Here is a 16216-nt window from a genome sequence, read left to right as displayed (position 1 = left end):
CTTAATTATTTGACATGTGATGAATCAGAAATCTATCAGCATTCTTCCCAGTCAGCAATGGTAGAGAGTAGTGGCAGGTGCCTCACCTATCTGTGAGGTTGCTGAGATGCTAGGTGTAACACCGGGTCCTCTATACTGAGCATGTACCCACCGGCCTGGGAGCTCTTTATCTTGGCCACTCTCTTTGGAGACTGACTTTCCAGCAGAGAAACCACCCCATGATTCTACCCAGTCCCCAAGTTACCATTTATTTGTTTAATCAAGATAGTTGGTTTGGCAAAACATTAAACATTAAACAGTATTTGATGCCTAGTTAATAATTTGCATCCTCTTCACTTGTTCTGAAATCCTTTGAGACGGACATTTCCCCTCCCCCAAAGGCATAGACAACAAAAGAAAGTGTATTGAGAGCAAACCACTAGGCCTTCGACCAGGAAGCTACTTGCCAGCATGTCAGGCCTACATGTTCTTCTGTTAATTGTTCTGGTGGGGAAGTCAGCCAATGGGGTAAGTGTTCTTTTCAACTTTCTATGGTCAAGAGGACCTGAGGTTCTTAGGAGGACCAACCCAGCTGGGCCAGGATCAATGAGAAACTTGGGTTGTGAGAGGCTCTATTGCCAAGTTGAGTGTGTCCTGACTGCAAGAGCTCATACAGGCATGTAGTGTGGGCTGCTGCTGCATGGCCAATTCCATGGTTACAATTTCATGTGACTGACTTGAGCTCTCTTGGGACAGAGCCTCCACGAACAACAAAGCATTCCAACAAAGGAGACTGGGGTAAGAAAATCTACGCCATGAGTTGGCATCTGGTGTGGATCTCAGAGTGTCCTTTGAGAAATTGTTGAAAGCTACACACTCTGTCCCTAGAAAACTAGACTTAGGTGTTAGCACTAACACATGCACCCCGTTCTCCAGCTGAGTGGTTCTTTCACAGATTTGGAAAAAGGTCATGATTCAACCAGGTCATACAAGTGACTTTCTGTGAATGTTAGCTCTTTTCACTGAAAATTTTCAAATGAACACTAGGAGGAGGTCTCAATGACCTTACAGGGAAATCCTGCAGGTGGCAAATGATCCTGGCAAAGGATATGCTCAGATGTGTCACATTTGGGGAGAAGTTTTGTGGTTTAGGGCTTCTTCACCCTTTTTTCCATGACCAGTTGATAAGGCCGGGGGTTGTGTAGGGGCCAAAGGAGGTTGTAGTGAGTCAAGAAGGGAAGCGCCACGAGACTGTCTTGAATTGGGGGTCTTTGGAATGAGATGAGTAGTGGAGATGCTGCCCCTTCTGTGTGCTGTTGTGGTTTGAGTGTCAGCTGGATCTCTGTGGGCAAGGGAAAGAGGTCCTTAAACAGAAATAGAGCCTCCCAGGAGCTCTATACTGGCTGTGGTCTGAGACATGAGTGAGGGCCTAGGGCCAGGGATGGAATTTCAGCTTTGCCACATTGTGGTTGTGGAATGTTGGGCCAGAAGCAAAATCTCCCTGAGACTCACTGTTCTTACCTGCAAACCAAGTGCTAATCTCTCACAGATTTGGAAAAGGTCTTGATTCAACCAGAGCATACATGTGACTTTCTGTGAAAGTCACAACTCTTCTCTAGAAATATCAGACAATGCTACCCTTTGTGGAGGAGAGTGGAAGAGTGGGCCAGGGATGAGAGCCAAAATAACAGTCATAACCTCACTTTTGCATTTTATTTCTTTTTTCTGTCCATAGAACATAGAACTCCATAGAAGGAAACAGATTAAATTATAGGTTTTCTCATTAGCATGTTTTTAAGACAAAAGCTTTGCCCTGCCCACCCCCCACTTCAATAAACTCTACTTAGACACCTTCTCATAGCCCCACATTAAGTACTAAGTAACTCACTTGTGTACATGTGGTGGCTGAAATGACAAATTCCTATCAATGCCCCTATATCATGTGATCACTCAGTGGATGGCTGGGGCTGAGACAGAGCGGCAATTCCACAGGGCTAGAGAAAGCCAGTGGAAAGCATCCGAGGCCCAGGCAATGCCCAAAGAAAATACCAGTCAGAAAGAATTAAGCCTAAAGTTTGCAGCCAAGGAGAAGGGTTGATGCAGTCTGTTTGAAGTTCACAAAAAGATAATGGTCCCGAAAAATCCCTTTTTTGCAAGCCCCAGTGAATTTTTAGGGTTAGCAATGAAATTATAAGTCAATAATGGATAAAAGAGAAAATATGAAAGATAGCCTTCAGGCAATGAGCTTAGTCAATTCCAAAGAAAGGATTCAGGGCTTTGGGATGTTTTCTTACCCAGATGTGTGCCAGACAGGTGGTCAGGAAGGCGGCTCAAGTTCAACAGGCTGGCATTCAGGGGAAAGTGGCCAACTTGCTCAGATGATTGGAGAATTTGGGGCATCATCGGGACAGAGCCACATAGCCAGATGGGCTGGGTGGCCTCTCCCACCCAGGTAGCTGAAAATGATAACCAATGGCTGCTTTGTAAAGAGGAATCCCAAGTGCTGAGTCCTGAGCTCTCTGTGGATTGAGTCATCACCAGGACTCTAAGAAGTCCTGCCATTGTTCCCATTTTACAGACATGGAGCTAGATAATTGGGCCCCAGTCACGTACCTGGGAAGTGGCACAGTTGAGCGTTGGATGACAAGTCTAAGAAACTGGCTGAACGTCAGATCACTTGGTTTGCAGTGCATCAGGGGCACAGTCCTTCCTGGAGGCACAGGAAGCTCTTAGACCAGGACCGTGTTTGCCAAGTGGAATGTGACAGACTCCATGTACCTCAGAAACTCAGAAAAAGGCAGTTTCATGATCCATGGTCACTATCCTTTGGAATGACTTTGGGGTACTCTCCCAAGAATTAATACCACACAGCAAACACTGGGCAGACTTCTTCTTGGGACCATCTTTACCATAGGTTTTTATTTAGACATCTACTAGTCAAAAACATCCGAGTCAAAGATCATTGCCATGAATGCCCAGGCGTCTTTCACATGCCTCCTATTCTGGTCTAGATTGGTTTTTTCCCTACCTATCATGTCCTTTAGTTTTGAGCACCTATTCCCAGCACAGCTGTATGTTGTTTTCCCTGCTTTCCATATTAGAAACATGCCATACTCAGTTGGTAGCCAGGGCTGGGATTTACGTCTGCCAACTCATTGACAGAGACCATCTTAGAAATCTCTTTACTGTCATTCATAGAGTGATTATGAACACACTGGGCTTGTATGCAATGAAATTTGACCTCTTCTAGGGTCAGAAGCCAGAGGACAATGCTTATCAGACCTGTCCTGCTTATCTCTACCAAAGAAAGGGACTTAAAATTGGAGCACTTGTTTGCTGACATTTCTGCGCTATTTAAACCATTGAGTCTTCCTAGGTATAAGCCAGAAAACTGCTTATGTAGACCAGAGGATGCCAGTTGGCCACTTGGAGCACATTCTGCTCACAGCCGAGGTTTCTTTGGCAGGTAGAAGGTCAGCCTGCAGATTTTTTTAGTTTTCCTTTAGTTGCCTGGGAGCATTTGAAAATCAGAACATTTTACATAAAGATATAGATCTCTAAATTTTGGGGGCATTTTGAAAATCAAGCACTCTGGTAACACTGAGCTTATTGCACGCACTGTGAAGGGGTAACAATGCTCTGTGTTAGCAAAAGCATGAGGCTTCCAGAGCCTATGCTTCCATCACTCTCTACACCCTTCCCCCTTGATGGGAGTGCATTACCTGTCTGGTTCTGCCATGGGGGAGACAGAGATTGAGATAGAGAGATTGATAGCCCGATTATGGCTCAGACACACTTGGATGCTGAAGAACTGGTTTGAGCTAGGCAAGTAACCAGTCTCAGCATCTAATTGATTCAAACACCCAAATCCACATGGGCCGCAGGATGGAAGATGCAAGCCCCCCCTCCTCTGCGGAGCTTCGGCACCCCTAGAACGTCAGTGTCTTTCAAGCCTGAGAGACGGGAAAGAGGTCCCTCCCTCTCTTGTGATTCATATTCTTCTGGAAAAAGAAAGAATTGAATTTCACTGCAACTTCTCATAGATTTTTTTTTAAACTGATCCCAAGTAGGAGTCCAGCTCATTAGACCTGGCATGTACACTGGCATTTAGAGAAATCAGGTCGGAGGAAGTCATGTGTGTGTATAGGCACAGATGTATTTATATGCTAAATTCATTAGGGTTTCCTAAATGCAAAAGCAATTCTGCTGTCACAGAGAAACAGTGTGGCAGAATATTCGGCAGCCGGAATTTTAAATAAAACATGCTTTTTCTTCATAATTAATATAACAAGGCTTCCTGGCTTAGGGCTTGGCAAAGATCCCAGGGAAAATGGTGGGGGGAGGGTTGGTGTGATGTGCTTGTGACCGAACAACAGGAAGACTTTGTGCTGAGTGAGCACTGCTGGGTGTGCCCCTCGCCCAGGGAGCACTCAATGTTAAACCAAACAAAACAAATCTCACAACAATAATGGCTAAAAATAAATATAATAACAGCAGCCATGTATTAAGTCTTTACCGCCGCTTATATTCTCATTTAAACTTCATAAAAAGTCTAAAAGGTAGGGACCAGTGTCACTCTGATTTCAAGATAAGAAACTAAGTTATAGAGAAGTTTGATGATCAATAAGGAACTAAACCAAAAGCAAGGTGGATAATCTATCCAAGATGGCATTTGTGGTAGGTCACAGAGCTGGGATTCAAATCTTTCTGCCCAAGGCCAGCTTCTATGCTCATAGCCACAGTGGTATCGATGGTCCCGATAGTCCCTGCCCAAAAACAGTAGGACTGTTGACAATGTACCTTCAGCACAACAATTAAAAAGAAAGAAAGAAAGAAAAGGGCTGTTCAATGTGGAACCAAAGACTCTTGCTTCCAGCAGGAGATAAAGCTGGCCCTTCCTGGAGCCTTCCCAGGGGAGAAGCTTTTACCATCTTGCCAGATAACTAAGCAATTAGACCAGTGTTTTCCAAACTTCAATCACGAATGAATCCATCTTCAGAAATTTTGCCACATCCCAATCTAGTTTCTTCATACTTCTGTTAAACATACTATTTCTCTATGACACTGACTTATTTTTAAAGGATGGGGTTACTCTACTATAAAGGAGAATCAAAGAACACAAAGCAGTGCCATGGAGTCTTTCCCTGGGGTGGAGTGGGAAAGTGGAGGGAAGCTTGGGAAGGGAGCGAATGACTTTCCCATGCTGTGTCCCCTTGTCAGGTCACACCCTGGTCAGTCACAGCCTAAATCAACTCCTGTACCTTTAGGGGTTCACATGCCATAGCATGGAAAAGCCAGAAGTGTGGACAGCTTCCCTGATGGCATTCTTTAGGTACAGTCAGTGGTAATGGTTACACAACTGTGAGAAGGTAATGAGTGCTACTGAATGCTACACTTACAAATGGTCAAAATGATAAGTAATAAGTTATGTATATTTTAGCAAAAAGAAAAAAAAAGCCACAGATACAACCACTTCTCAGGTGACCACTCCCCTGGTGGCTTAGCTAATGTTGGCAGCAGAAGTAGAGCAGGAGAGTGCTATGGGACAACGCTCAGGCTGGTGAGCTGAACACTGACAACTGCTGTCCTCTGCCACCTCTACCACTCCTTACGGTCTTGAGCTGTTTGTCCCACAGTGAGGACTGGCTGTACCCAACTGTGTGCAGAGTCCTCTTCTGCCCAGCTGCCTTTCAGGGTGACACAACCCTTCCCTGGTGGTAGGCAGCATCTGGTCAACCACCCAGCATAAGCATCTGAGAAGGAAGGGGTAGCTGGGATGAGAGTCCCAACCTTACTTACCTGCTCCTGGATCATTCTGAGCTGAGCCTCTTGCCCAAAAGGACAGACCCATCCCATTTTCCCCCTCCACTGCCTCCCAGTTATCTGAGAACCATTTTCCATAAACTACATGTAATCCTTGGAACACACCAACTCAGACTTTCTGCCACAGCCTTTTTGTTTTGTTTCCCAGAAGGTCTGAAATTCTGAAAGACTGGGGAAGAACCTGAGTTGAAATAAACACTGGATTAGAGTTAGGACAAAACAGATAAAATGTCAATACCCACCCTGTCCCCAAGACTCATAGACACAGAGCCTTTTCTCTCTTTCTGCCCCTCCCTGCCTTCCTCACCAACCACCCATTTCCTAGAAGGCAAAACTCGCTGGGGGGAGTTTAACATTGCCAAGGGCCTGCTCCTGACCTTGGGAAGGTCAGAGTCTGTGTCATGGATCAATTGAGGATGTTCAAGTATGGAGTAGGAGGCCCAGAGTGGTCTTTCTAAATTCCAGGCAAGGTACTCAGTTTTCTAAGTATGAGAAGCAACTGGGTCTAGCTCTTGAGGAAGGGCAGGACCAATTGAGACCAGGTGCTGTTTTATTCCCATTAAAACTTAGGGATGGAGGTGGCAGGGGAAGTGGCAATGGCTTACATGCCTCTTGTCCCTGATAGAGATGTTTGTTAAGGTGTGTTTGCCACAAAGGCTCTCTTCTGTGCTTCCTCCAGCTGCTACTGGGTCCAGCCAGGCCTGAGCCCAACTGGACCTTTACAAAGCTTTCCAAGAACAGGGTCCTAATATCTTAATCTAGCTCATCACCTGCCTTTTAGGGTTAAGAGCCCTCCATGTCTCCTTTTGCCGCAGTGTGTGATGCCGTATTCCCTCATCTCTTTCCAAGGGTGGCTAAAGGCAAGGAATTCCATCCAAGACTGACACAAGACACCCTAGCTCCAGTGTTTGCAAACCTGTTTCATACCTCTAAAATGGTCATAATTATAATACCTAAGTTATCAAGTACTGTGTGCGGGAAATGAGACAATATGGATATTGAACATGGAGAATGGTCCCTTGTTCACTGTCAGCTCTAATAAATGTGAACTGAGATCATTTTTCTTGCTTCTAAGTTATCTCCTCCTCCTTCCTCCCCTCTTCCTCCTTTATATGTTTTCTTCTTTGGATTTACAACTCCCAGCAGTTAAAGTTCCCCTGTTATTCCCTGTCTGGAAACACTGAACAGAATGATGGACTACCTAAAGCCCATGTTGAAGCACCTATTGCTGGCTCCATAGTACTAGCAGCTGTTCTACTAAAACTAGGGCAAACCGTGCTCATCCTTCCCACTTTTGCCCTTGTCCAGGTCAGCATCAGGGATCTAGCTGCATGGATCCCATCCGGTACCCAGATACCAGCTCTGATACTGGGTTGCCAGCTTCCACACGGCACTATAGCCCCTCTGTGGGTAGACACAGAGATTCACAAACTCCCCGAGAGCTGGCTGCATCTGAAGGGCCAACTCTGCCAGGGATTCCCATTCTTGTGGTTTGATTTCCCTCCAGGGCCCATGCCTATGAAGGGCACGTCTGCCACCTGCTGGCTATGGGCTGCGTGGCATCGGGTTGTCCCTCAGCACCTCAGCTTGGGTACAGATCCTGGAGACCCTTCTGTACTGGGCCCTGACAAAGGATGACCCCCAAAGTCCTCTGCCCTGCCCCATCACTTCTCAGAGCTGCCAGTAGCCAGACATGGCCACCTATTCAACTCAGATAGGAGATTCGCACAGTAGCTCATTGGGTAGAAGGCCAGGCCCTGCTCTCTAGACAAGTTCAGTGAGAGGAAGGGTAGGCAGGGACCAGGGCCAAGACACAGGTGACTGGTTGCAGTGAGGGCAAGGCTGAAGGTGGGGCACATTTGTTCTTGGGGTTCCCTCATGCCCCTTTTATGTCTCTGTCCGCACTCACTCTCAGAATGTCAATGTTACACTCACGCCCAGGAATGCCCTGGGACCTGGTAGCCCTCCCTGAGCCAGGCTTCACTTCTATCAATCCATCCCCACCCCTACACAAAACATCTGTCCCTGTCTCAGTCCCTGTAGAAACAGGGCCAGGGGACCCTGAGATAATCAGCAGAGGCACAGTCCCAGATAACAAATGGCCTCCCTTCCAGTTTTTGCATTCCTCCCCCTTCCCTATCTTTAATTTATAATTTTTTCAAGCCTACAGAAAAACACAGTGCATATCCTTCATGCAGATAGATGAAAATTTGTTAACATTTTGCCATATTTGTGCTCCCTCATTCTCCCTTGCATGAGTGTGTCTGTTTTGTTTTGCTTGCTGGTTTGTTGAATCATTTGCAAGTAGAGAGCAGACATCACCCTAAACTTTCAGCATTCATCTCTTAAGTACATTTTCTTACAAAATCAAATACCATTATTCACTCTCAAGAAATTAAATATACATATAACAATGCTAACATAAGTCTATTTAAATGCCCCAATTTTCTCAATAATGTCCTTTTTAAATCCAGGATCCAGTCACACACCACACACTGCATTTAGATGTCAAGTCTTTAATGAAAGATAGCCTCTATCTTTTGCTTCTTTTTTTTTTTTGGTAGTACTGGGGAGTGAATGCAAGGGCCTTACATTTGCTAGGCAAGTACTCTGCTAAGTGAGCCGCAAACGACTGTCAGTCATTTTGGTTTTAATTTGTTTTTCAGATCAGGTCTCATGCTTTTGCTCTGTGATATGCCTACTTCCCCTCCCTGAGTAGCTGGGATTACAAGCATGAACCCCCATGCCCAGCCTTTTGTTTTCTAAATTGGTCTTGTATGGTGTCAGCATTTAGTTGTTTTACAGAATGCCTTATGATTTGGGTCTCACAATTGGATCTGTCACATTCCTCAGGAGTATATTCAAGACAGGTATTTTTGTCAATGCTACTTGCTAATGTTTCATCTTTAATACATATCAGGGACATTATTATTATTATTATTTCTATTTCTTTCTTTGTAATTTGGCATCTGCCTATTTCCTAAAATTGTTAAAGGAAGCCTACAGTAAAACAGAAAGTGAAAACTTCAGCTAGAATTTAGGAAGCAAACAAACCAAACTGCCTAGATGGAGGTAGGTACCCAGAAGATGCATTGGAACTCAGGTTTCTGGTCACCAAGGCCCAAAGGTTTGGTAGCCTAGACCCTGTCTAGTGAGAAACTCATTTGCTAAATCAGAGGTCAGCAAACTTTGTTCATAAAATGCCAGTTAGCAATTTTTTTGAGCTATACTTGCCCTGTCATAACAATTCTGCCATTGTAAGACAAAAGCAGCCATAAAATATGTAAAAAATAGACAGAGATGTTTTCCAATAAAACTTTATGTATAAAAACACAACTGCTGGGTTTTGCCCAAGGGCCTTTGTGTGCTGCAGGAGGGGTGGTATTTGTCCTCATGGTTTCTTCATGCCACCTTTTTGACACTCATACCCAGAGTTTCAATGTCAGACTCTCCCACTGAAGCACCCTAGGCCCTAGAACATCCCGGGACCTGGTTGTGACTCTCCTCTCCAGCCAGGTATTTAAGTGAAAAAGACTACATTCCATTTATTAAATGAATAAAGCTTTCTTTTCTGGTTACAAATCATATGCTAAAAGGAACTGTTCAGATCATTATTTACTTATTCAGAAGAAACATTTCAAGGCATGCCATGTGCCACACGCTTGCAAGATGCTGGTAATGCATTAGTGACAAAACGGACAAGATCCCTGCCTATCTGGAAGACAGAGTTTGATGTGAGAGACAGGCGACATGCAAATAAATAAATACAAAACTGCATGCTGTATGAAGGACCATGGAGGGAATGAACGGACACAATAACAAAATAAAGGAGGTGGAAGTTGTCATACTGATAGGGTATTTGGGGAAGGCCTCCTGGAGAAGGAGGTCTCATTTAAACTGAGACCTAGGGAAGGTCACAGAGGAGGACATACTGACAAGGGGACAGACAGTACAAAGGCCCTGAAATAAGGGATTTGGCTTGCCCCACTTTGAAGACAGATGTTGCAGGAGCTTAGTGAGAAGTAGTGAGAGGGAGGCATATGGGAAACGAGGTCTACAGGTAAGGCAAGTGTTTGCACTTTATTCCAAGATCAATGGGAAGTGTCTGGAGCGTTTAAAGCACTTGTCCATTTCCAATCCCCAGGGGCTGTCACCCAAGCAAACCACTTAGACTTGAGCATAAATCCTAATCCTGTAACCGGAGTCTACAGTTCCTCCTCTGTGAACAAAGCTAATAAAAGCCTCTTCATAAGGGTGTTGTACGAACATAATGTGCCACCTACCATCCTGCAGGGAAGCTAATAGCCACTGTATCTGGCAACAGCATCAGTACCTGGGCAGCCCTATTCCAGCAGATGTGTCTATTGAGGAAGAAGAGCCATGCCCCATGAACTGGAGGTGGTGTATCCTCAAATAGGCTCTGCCCCTCCCACCACCCCCTTTCTGCTGCCGTTCTCAGAAAGCACCCAATGCACCTGCATCCCAGTCCTTCCTGACAAAACCAGCTTGGGAAGGCACTTGGTGACTTGATCTGGTCAGGGGTCAACATGCTCTGCTCTGTGTTGCTTTGTTTTTCAGTTCTCCCTGTCCTTCCTGGACCCTCCGGACCCAGGTGAGTGTGCTTATCACCCTGGGTTTCTCACCATCCATGGGCTAGTTCTGGGATGGAAGAAAGGACCCAAACACGGAAGTGCTGGAGGGACCTGGGGGTTCAGCTGGTTCCCGGATGTCACAGATGCCTTTGAGAATTTGCTTAGGAACATTGAGTTCACCCGATGCTTCACACAATTTCAGGTTTCCTGTGGACACCCCTGATGACCAGTCTCAGGACCTAAACTGATCTTATAGATAACCTCTCTGATTTTACAGTGAAAGAAACTGGAGCCCAAAGAGGAGATGCAATGTTCTTCTGGTCACACAGCCCATTTAGCACTTGAGATGCCATCTGACATTACTAGGATGATAGGTCCTAGTAATGGCCTTTCCTTAGCCTCCCCACCATTGTCCTCTACTTGATTCTTAATTGATTTTTTGGCAGTAGTAGGGTTTGAACTCAGGGCCTCACACTTGGTAGGCAGGTGCTTTATCACATGAGCCACTTTGCCAGCCCCCTCTTCCTGATTCTTTTGCCTCTTCAGGCTAATGTGTATACTACCCAGCGGGCCTTGCTCCATCATATAAGTTCTCTCACAGACTTACCGTCACCTTGTTCCCTTTCTGTTTCCTCTACCTCTTTCCTACAGCATCAGCTACTCACAATCACAGACCAAGTCCCAGTCTTCTCTGGCTGCCCTGAGCCAAGAGGAGAAAGTCCCTTCACTGCTCTGTTGTCCCAGAGACTGGCACCCTCACTGGTAGGGGCCCAGGCTGCTCACCCCCATTGGACCACAGCCAGCCAGCACATGGTGACAATAGCCACACCTACACTTTAGATCAAAGATGATGGTAACTGGGCCAAATGCAGTTTTGTGGCCAATGTTTTTCAGAAGCAAAGCCCTGGATGGACAGACAGACTTATGGCACTCAGAGTGGCTCTGTCTCGCCCCCCATGCTCAGGTAGTGGAAGAAAAATAAGTATAAGCATGGCATGTGGATTTTGAGAGACTCCATGTCTTTTCCAAAGCAAAGAAGAGAATTCAACAATACACAGTCCAGTTCCTCAGAAGGCCTACATTCTGAGGGCTACCCTTGCTGATGACCACACCCCTCCCACGCACAGACTCCAGAGCTTTCTCTAGTCAAAGCCAGGGCTAGAAGGGTTGCCTTTTCCCCATCCCTGAGCACAATTTCTCAGACACCATTAAAAGGGCTCCTTGGCCTAGGTATCAGAGTTAAAGGTGGGGTGACTCGGGAGGAGACAGGAGTGTAGAAGAGTCAAGGGACCTCACTCAGGTGTCTGAAAAGCAGCCTCTATCCTAGTCTCTAAGGAGACTTTGTAGGGATTAAGAAGTATCTTCATCTCAAGATACTTTGTTGTTGTTTGTCAGAAAGTTATAAAGGATGTCTACAATGGGTTTATGACACGGTAGAATTGTGTTGTGAACAACTTGAACACCCATAAGGCATGGCCTGGATTCATTCTATGTGTCCACAGGTTTATAACTTTAATACACAGATTGGGAACTGTAGAGTCAGATTGCTCTGCAGACAGGAAGAACTTCCTAACCATCAGTTGTCCAAACGTCTGAATGGGCTGTTAGACTCTTGGGAAGTAATGAGTTTCCCATGACTGCATGTATTTAAGCACAGGTGGAGAAGCAACTTTGGAAGGCATGAAGAGTATTTGTATCCTGAGGCACTGGGCTCTGCCATTAGTCATTGAGAATTTGGTGAGCGAATAAGCGAGTTGCCCCTGGATCCACAGTCCATCCTGAGGTGCTCATCAGCTATGGAGCAGGGTGTGATGTGGGGGTTAGACCTTTCTGTAAAGGGTAGGTTAGGTTTTAAGAGCATCACAGTCAGGTATGGGATTTCATTGTTCTCAAGGGCTGTGCTTTGATGGAATTTGTCAGGCTATGTGCCTTTAGACAGCAGTGTGGCAAGGAGGCACCATACACATGCCCACAGGCAAGCTGCTTTCTTGGTTGGTCTTGCTGGAGACAGCACATGAGGGGGCCTTGCTGAAGCAGAAGGTACCTGGTCCACAGTCTCCAGTGAGTGGCAGAAGAGATGGTCATCAAACAGAGCAGATTCTGCTCACCTCCCCAAAGCAGGTGATGAGCAGTCAGCAGGCCTGCAGAAGGGTCCCTTCAAAGCTGGCTTGGCTCTGCCCAGCAACTCAGGCTGTGCCCGTCCATCAGCTGTCCTGCTGCCTGCCAGCCAGGCTCTCTGCTGCACTTGCCCTGTCAGCCAGACTGGAAGTGTCAAATGGAGGCCGACAGGGCTGGGGCTTGGGGAGGCCCTCAGATGAGCCATCTATGCCACGGTGATGGATGACGCCAACAGGGACGACATTCCGGGGATTTTTGTTCTGTTCCACACATCTGGCAAGCTCTTTAACTGGAGCAGCTGCAAAGTCCTCATTGCAGGAACTCTGAGCTTTTTCTGAGAGACCCTGCACATGGACCACAGTAATTCTTGCAAGAGACTTTATGCTACAGAAGATTTTCCAATGTGTGCTACTTCCTGAACACTAAGAGCCATGGAGTTTCTGAAACACAAGCTCACAAGAAGTTCCAGGCTCATAAAGAGATACACAGGACTTGGGGTTAGATAGACCTGGGGTGGGATGTCACATCATTCTACCTTGGTGTTTCCTAATGTGTAGAAAGGAATAATGATGCCTGTGCCATAGGGGTGTGTGAAGGTTAAGGTTGCATTCAAGCACACTTACTTAGTGTACTGTCTGACATGTAGAAAATAGTCAATATGTACTAATCCTATTATTAGGACTATTTGGATTAATTCAGGATACCCTCACCATTCTTCCTTATAATATCTAGAAATAGACACTGATAAACAGACAAATCCACAGGGATTATATTTTGTACCTAATATAAACTGCCTCTGATAACCACTAGCCTCCCCTTTTCTATAGTTCAGAGAAAGTCTCAAATAATCTGACTTTAAACCCAAGGTAGTTTTCTCCAATCTGTCAATGGAACCAGATTTTCCATCAGAGAGCAATTCCTCTGTACCCAGAAAAGCATTTGGACAAGTTTCTGGATTCTTGCAGAGTTCATCAGGAATTTTCTTCACTAAGTACGGGTGACCCAAATCTCACCTGGCTCTTTCCTAAATTCCCTGCTCACTCTGCTTCAAGCAACCACCATCTTTGAGGGTTGACTGTGCTGGCCAGTCAGAAGGCAGGGAAACTCAGTCCTGGGGAAAATTGATCTGTCAGACATAGCAATTGCATGAAGGACTTCCTTTTGGGCACAGTGTGGTAGAGAGATAGAAGTGGCCCTTACTCTTAAAAAACTAGTTATCTAGATGGAAGAAATAAATCAAATAGACCAATTTAAGCCCCATCTGAGATCCAGTCACCCAGCCAAAATTCTGCAGCAAGAGAGCCAGTGAGGAATCTAAAATTTTTCTCCCATGGGCAGCCTGGTATCAATCACACCCTGGGTGTCTGTTACTGCATAATATGCTATCCCAAACTCAGAGGTGTCAAGCATTAACCATATATTTAGATATTAAGTCTTTGGGCCAGCAACTTAGAATGGGTTCAGCTGGACAGTTCTGGTTAGAGATAGACTCAGCTAAGCTGAGCTGAGCCTCCCATGTCTGCAGCCAATTGGGAGAGCGGCTGGGGTCTCATTTTGCTGATCTTGTCTGGTCTTTCTCATGTCTGAGGCCTCAGCTGGGATCACTGGGTCATCTACCACTTCCTATGTCCTCTTAGCCTCTTGAAGAATAGACCAAACTATTCAAATGACAGTCAGTCTCAGAGGCCCAGTAGAGAGAAGGAGAAGGAGGAGAGGGGGGAGCGGGAGTAAGTGAGGGAGGAGGGTGTAGGAGAGGAAGAGAAGGAGGAGCAGAAGGAGGAGGAAGGAGAGGACAAGATTTCTCAAAAACTTGAAGCTGCACGTCACCTTCCACCACAAATGCTATTGCCTAAAGCAAGACTCGGGCCAGTCCAGACCCCAGAGGTGGGAAATTAAGTCCATCTCTTGGTGGGAGGAACTCATGTTGCAAAAAGGTATGGGTACAGAGAAGGGTGGAGAACTGGGGGCATTTTAGATGGGCTCAAACCAAGCCACAGCTTCAACACAGAAACTGAGGCTACTGGACCTCAACTTGACTGCATCTGACTTCCCTACCTCTTCACCACCCTTTAAGCTCCTTCTTGGCTGGCTTTTTTTCCCCATCCTACTCACACTGGAGGTTCATTTGAGGACAAGACCACATCTCACTCTTATTTGTATAACCATAACTCTCCATGGTCCCCAATGCCTTCATCTGGCATAATCCTTGATCCATTATGGGTTAATAATAGAAGGTTTTTACATAGTTAGATTAAGTGGCAACATAATGAAAAAAAATAAGCTTTAAGTTTGGAGGTATAGAAACTCTTCCATAATGAACTTTCAAAGCAAGTGACAGTTCCCCAAGTGTAAAAAAAAACCTTGGCGCCATCCTTACACAGCCTTCCAGCTGGATGGCTTTATCTACCCTGGTGATCTGGGGCCACCAAACCTCTGCTGGGTTTTGCCACTTCAACCAAGGACTCTGGGCCCTAGTGAACAGAAGGGACTCATTGTCTTGCTCAGCAGGAATATGATTAGGAGCTTCATTCCCTCTTCAATTTCACTGAGAGATGAATAGATTGTATAAATAGGGCTGGATTCAAGTCCAAATCCTCCAACATATATGTCAACCATCTCCTATCCCCTAGACAAGTCACACCATCCCCTCTATGTAAGAATCTCCCCCATTCCCAAATATCTTTGAAGGGATAGTAAAGATCAGCCAGTCTGGCCCCCAACCTATGGGAGTACTGAGAAGAATTCCAGGAGCAACCTGAAAGGTTCTTATCTGTAAACACCTGTTGGAAAAACAAAAATGAGTTCTCTGAAGAAAAAAAAGAAATACAATATGATGCAATCATCTCATTGTCTCACCCAAATGTCAGCTTGAAATCTTTCATGACAAAATTCAGAAAAACATTTTTTTCTCATTGTCTCACTCTTTTTCTGCTTTATTGTGCTAGATGGAAGAAAACTTTATTTGCGCCAGGAAGACAATGGCCTTATCTTCAACGTAGATCTTCATTCTTGGAAAGGTGGCTTCCTCTGGGGGCATTTTCATCCTGGGGAAAGCAGGTCAGGAGAAATAATGAGCAAGTGAAGGGAGCCTTGACACTGTGATAAATGAGGTGAAACTTTGCCAAGGAACCAGCGTTGTATTCGAAAAAGAAATAAAAAGATAGTTCCATTTTAATGGGAAATATGAAACAGCCATTGTGTGAAAGTTGATTTTTCAAAAGCCAAAAGATAAAGACTATAACACAATGACTGGGAGATGCGTGAGATAATGTGGTTGATGATCAGGCTGAGGAAGAATGTGGTCCTCCACACCATCCGCTGCCTCTGTCGGATTCCCTTTCAAGTCGGCTATCTGCATTCGCTCCTGCCTCATTATCATATGCATCTCTGGACAGCTTCCCTACAGATTCAGCTTGCCAATGTGCCACACTTTCATCAGCTGGGAAGAGCAAAATGAACCCAACTTTCTTCAAATCCCAAACTTCTCTCCATGAGCCACAGAGCTACGAGCATCTTCCAAGACTCCAGACAAGGAGCTTGAGTACAGTCTTACCCACACCTTCTTTTGCCAAAGTCTATTGTAAACCGAGTTTTCCAACTGTGGGCAACTCCCCACACTGCCTTCTCAGTAGGCAAGATCCAGAAACCTCTTCTCAGGGCTGAACTTGGGTGATTGCTTAGTAGTAGGCTGGGTATCATTAGGG

General features: G+C 45.5%; 1 protein-coding gene across 2 annotated transcripts in view; it reads left to right on the top strand.

Moving 5' to 3' along the window:
* The first annotated feature begins 352 nt into the window (after window positions 1–352).
* Window positions 353–16216, top strand: part of Habp2 (hyaluronan binding protein 2) — a 29608-nt gene continuing 13744 nt past the window's right edge. For both annotated transcript variants that reach the window (XM_074078273.1, XM_074078272.1), the window contains exons 1-2: window positions 353–507; window positions 10381–10414. In XM_074078273.1, the coding sequence (XP_073934374.1) occupies window positions 451–507; window positions 10381–10414 (91 nt within the window). In that variant the 5' untranslated portion in view covers window positions 353–450. The remainder of the gene's footprint in view (window positions 508–10380; window positions 10415–16216) is intronic.

Source organism: Castor canadensis, chromosome 7, assembly GCF_047511655.1.
Source record: "Castor canadensis chromosome 7, mCasCan1.hap1v2, whole genome shotgun sequence".
NCBI classification, from domain to species: domain Eukaryota; kingdom Metazoa; phylum Chordata; class Mammalia; order Rodentia; family Castoridae; genus Castor; species Castor canadensis.
This window is presented reverse-complemented; position numbering and strand designations above follow the sequence as displayed.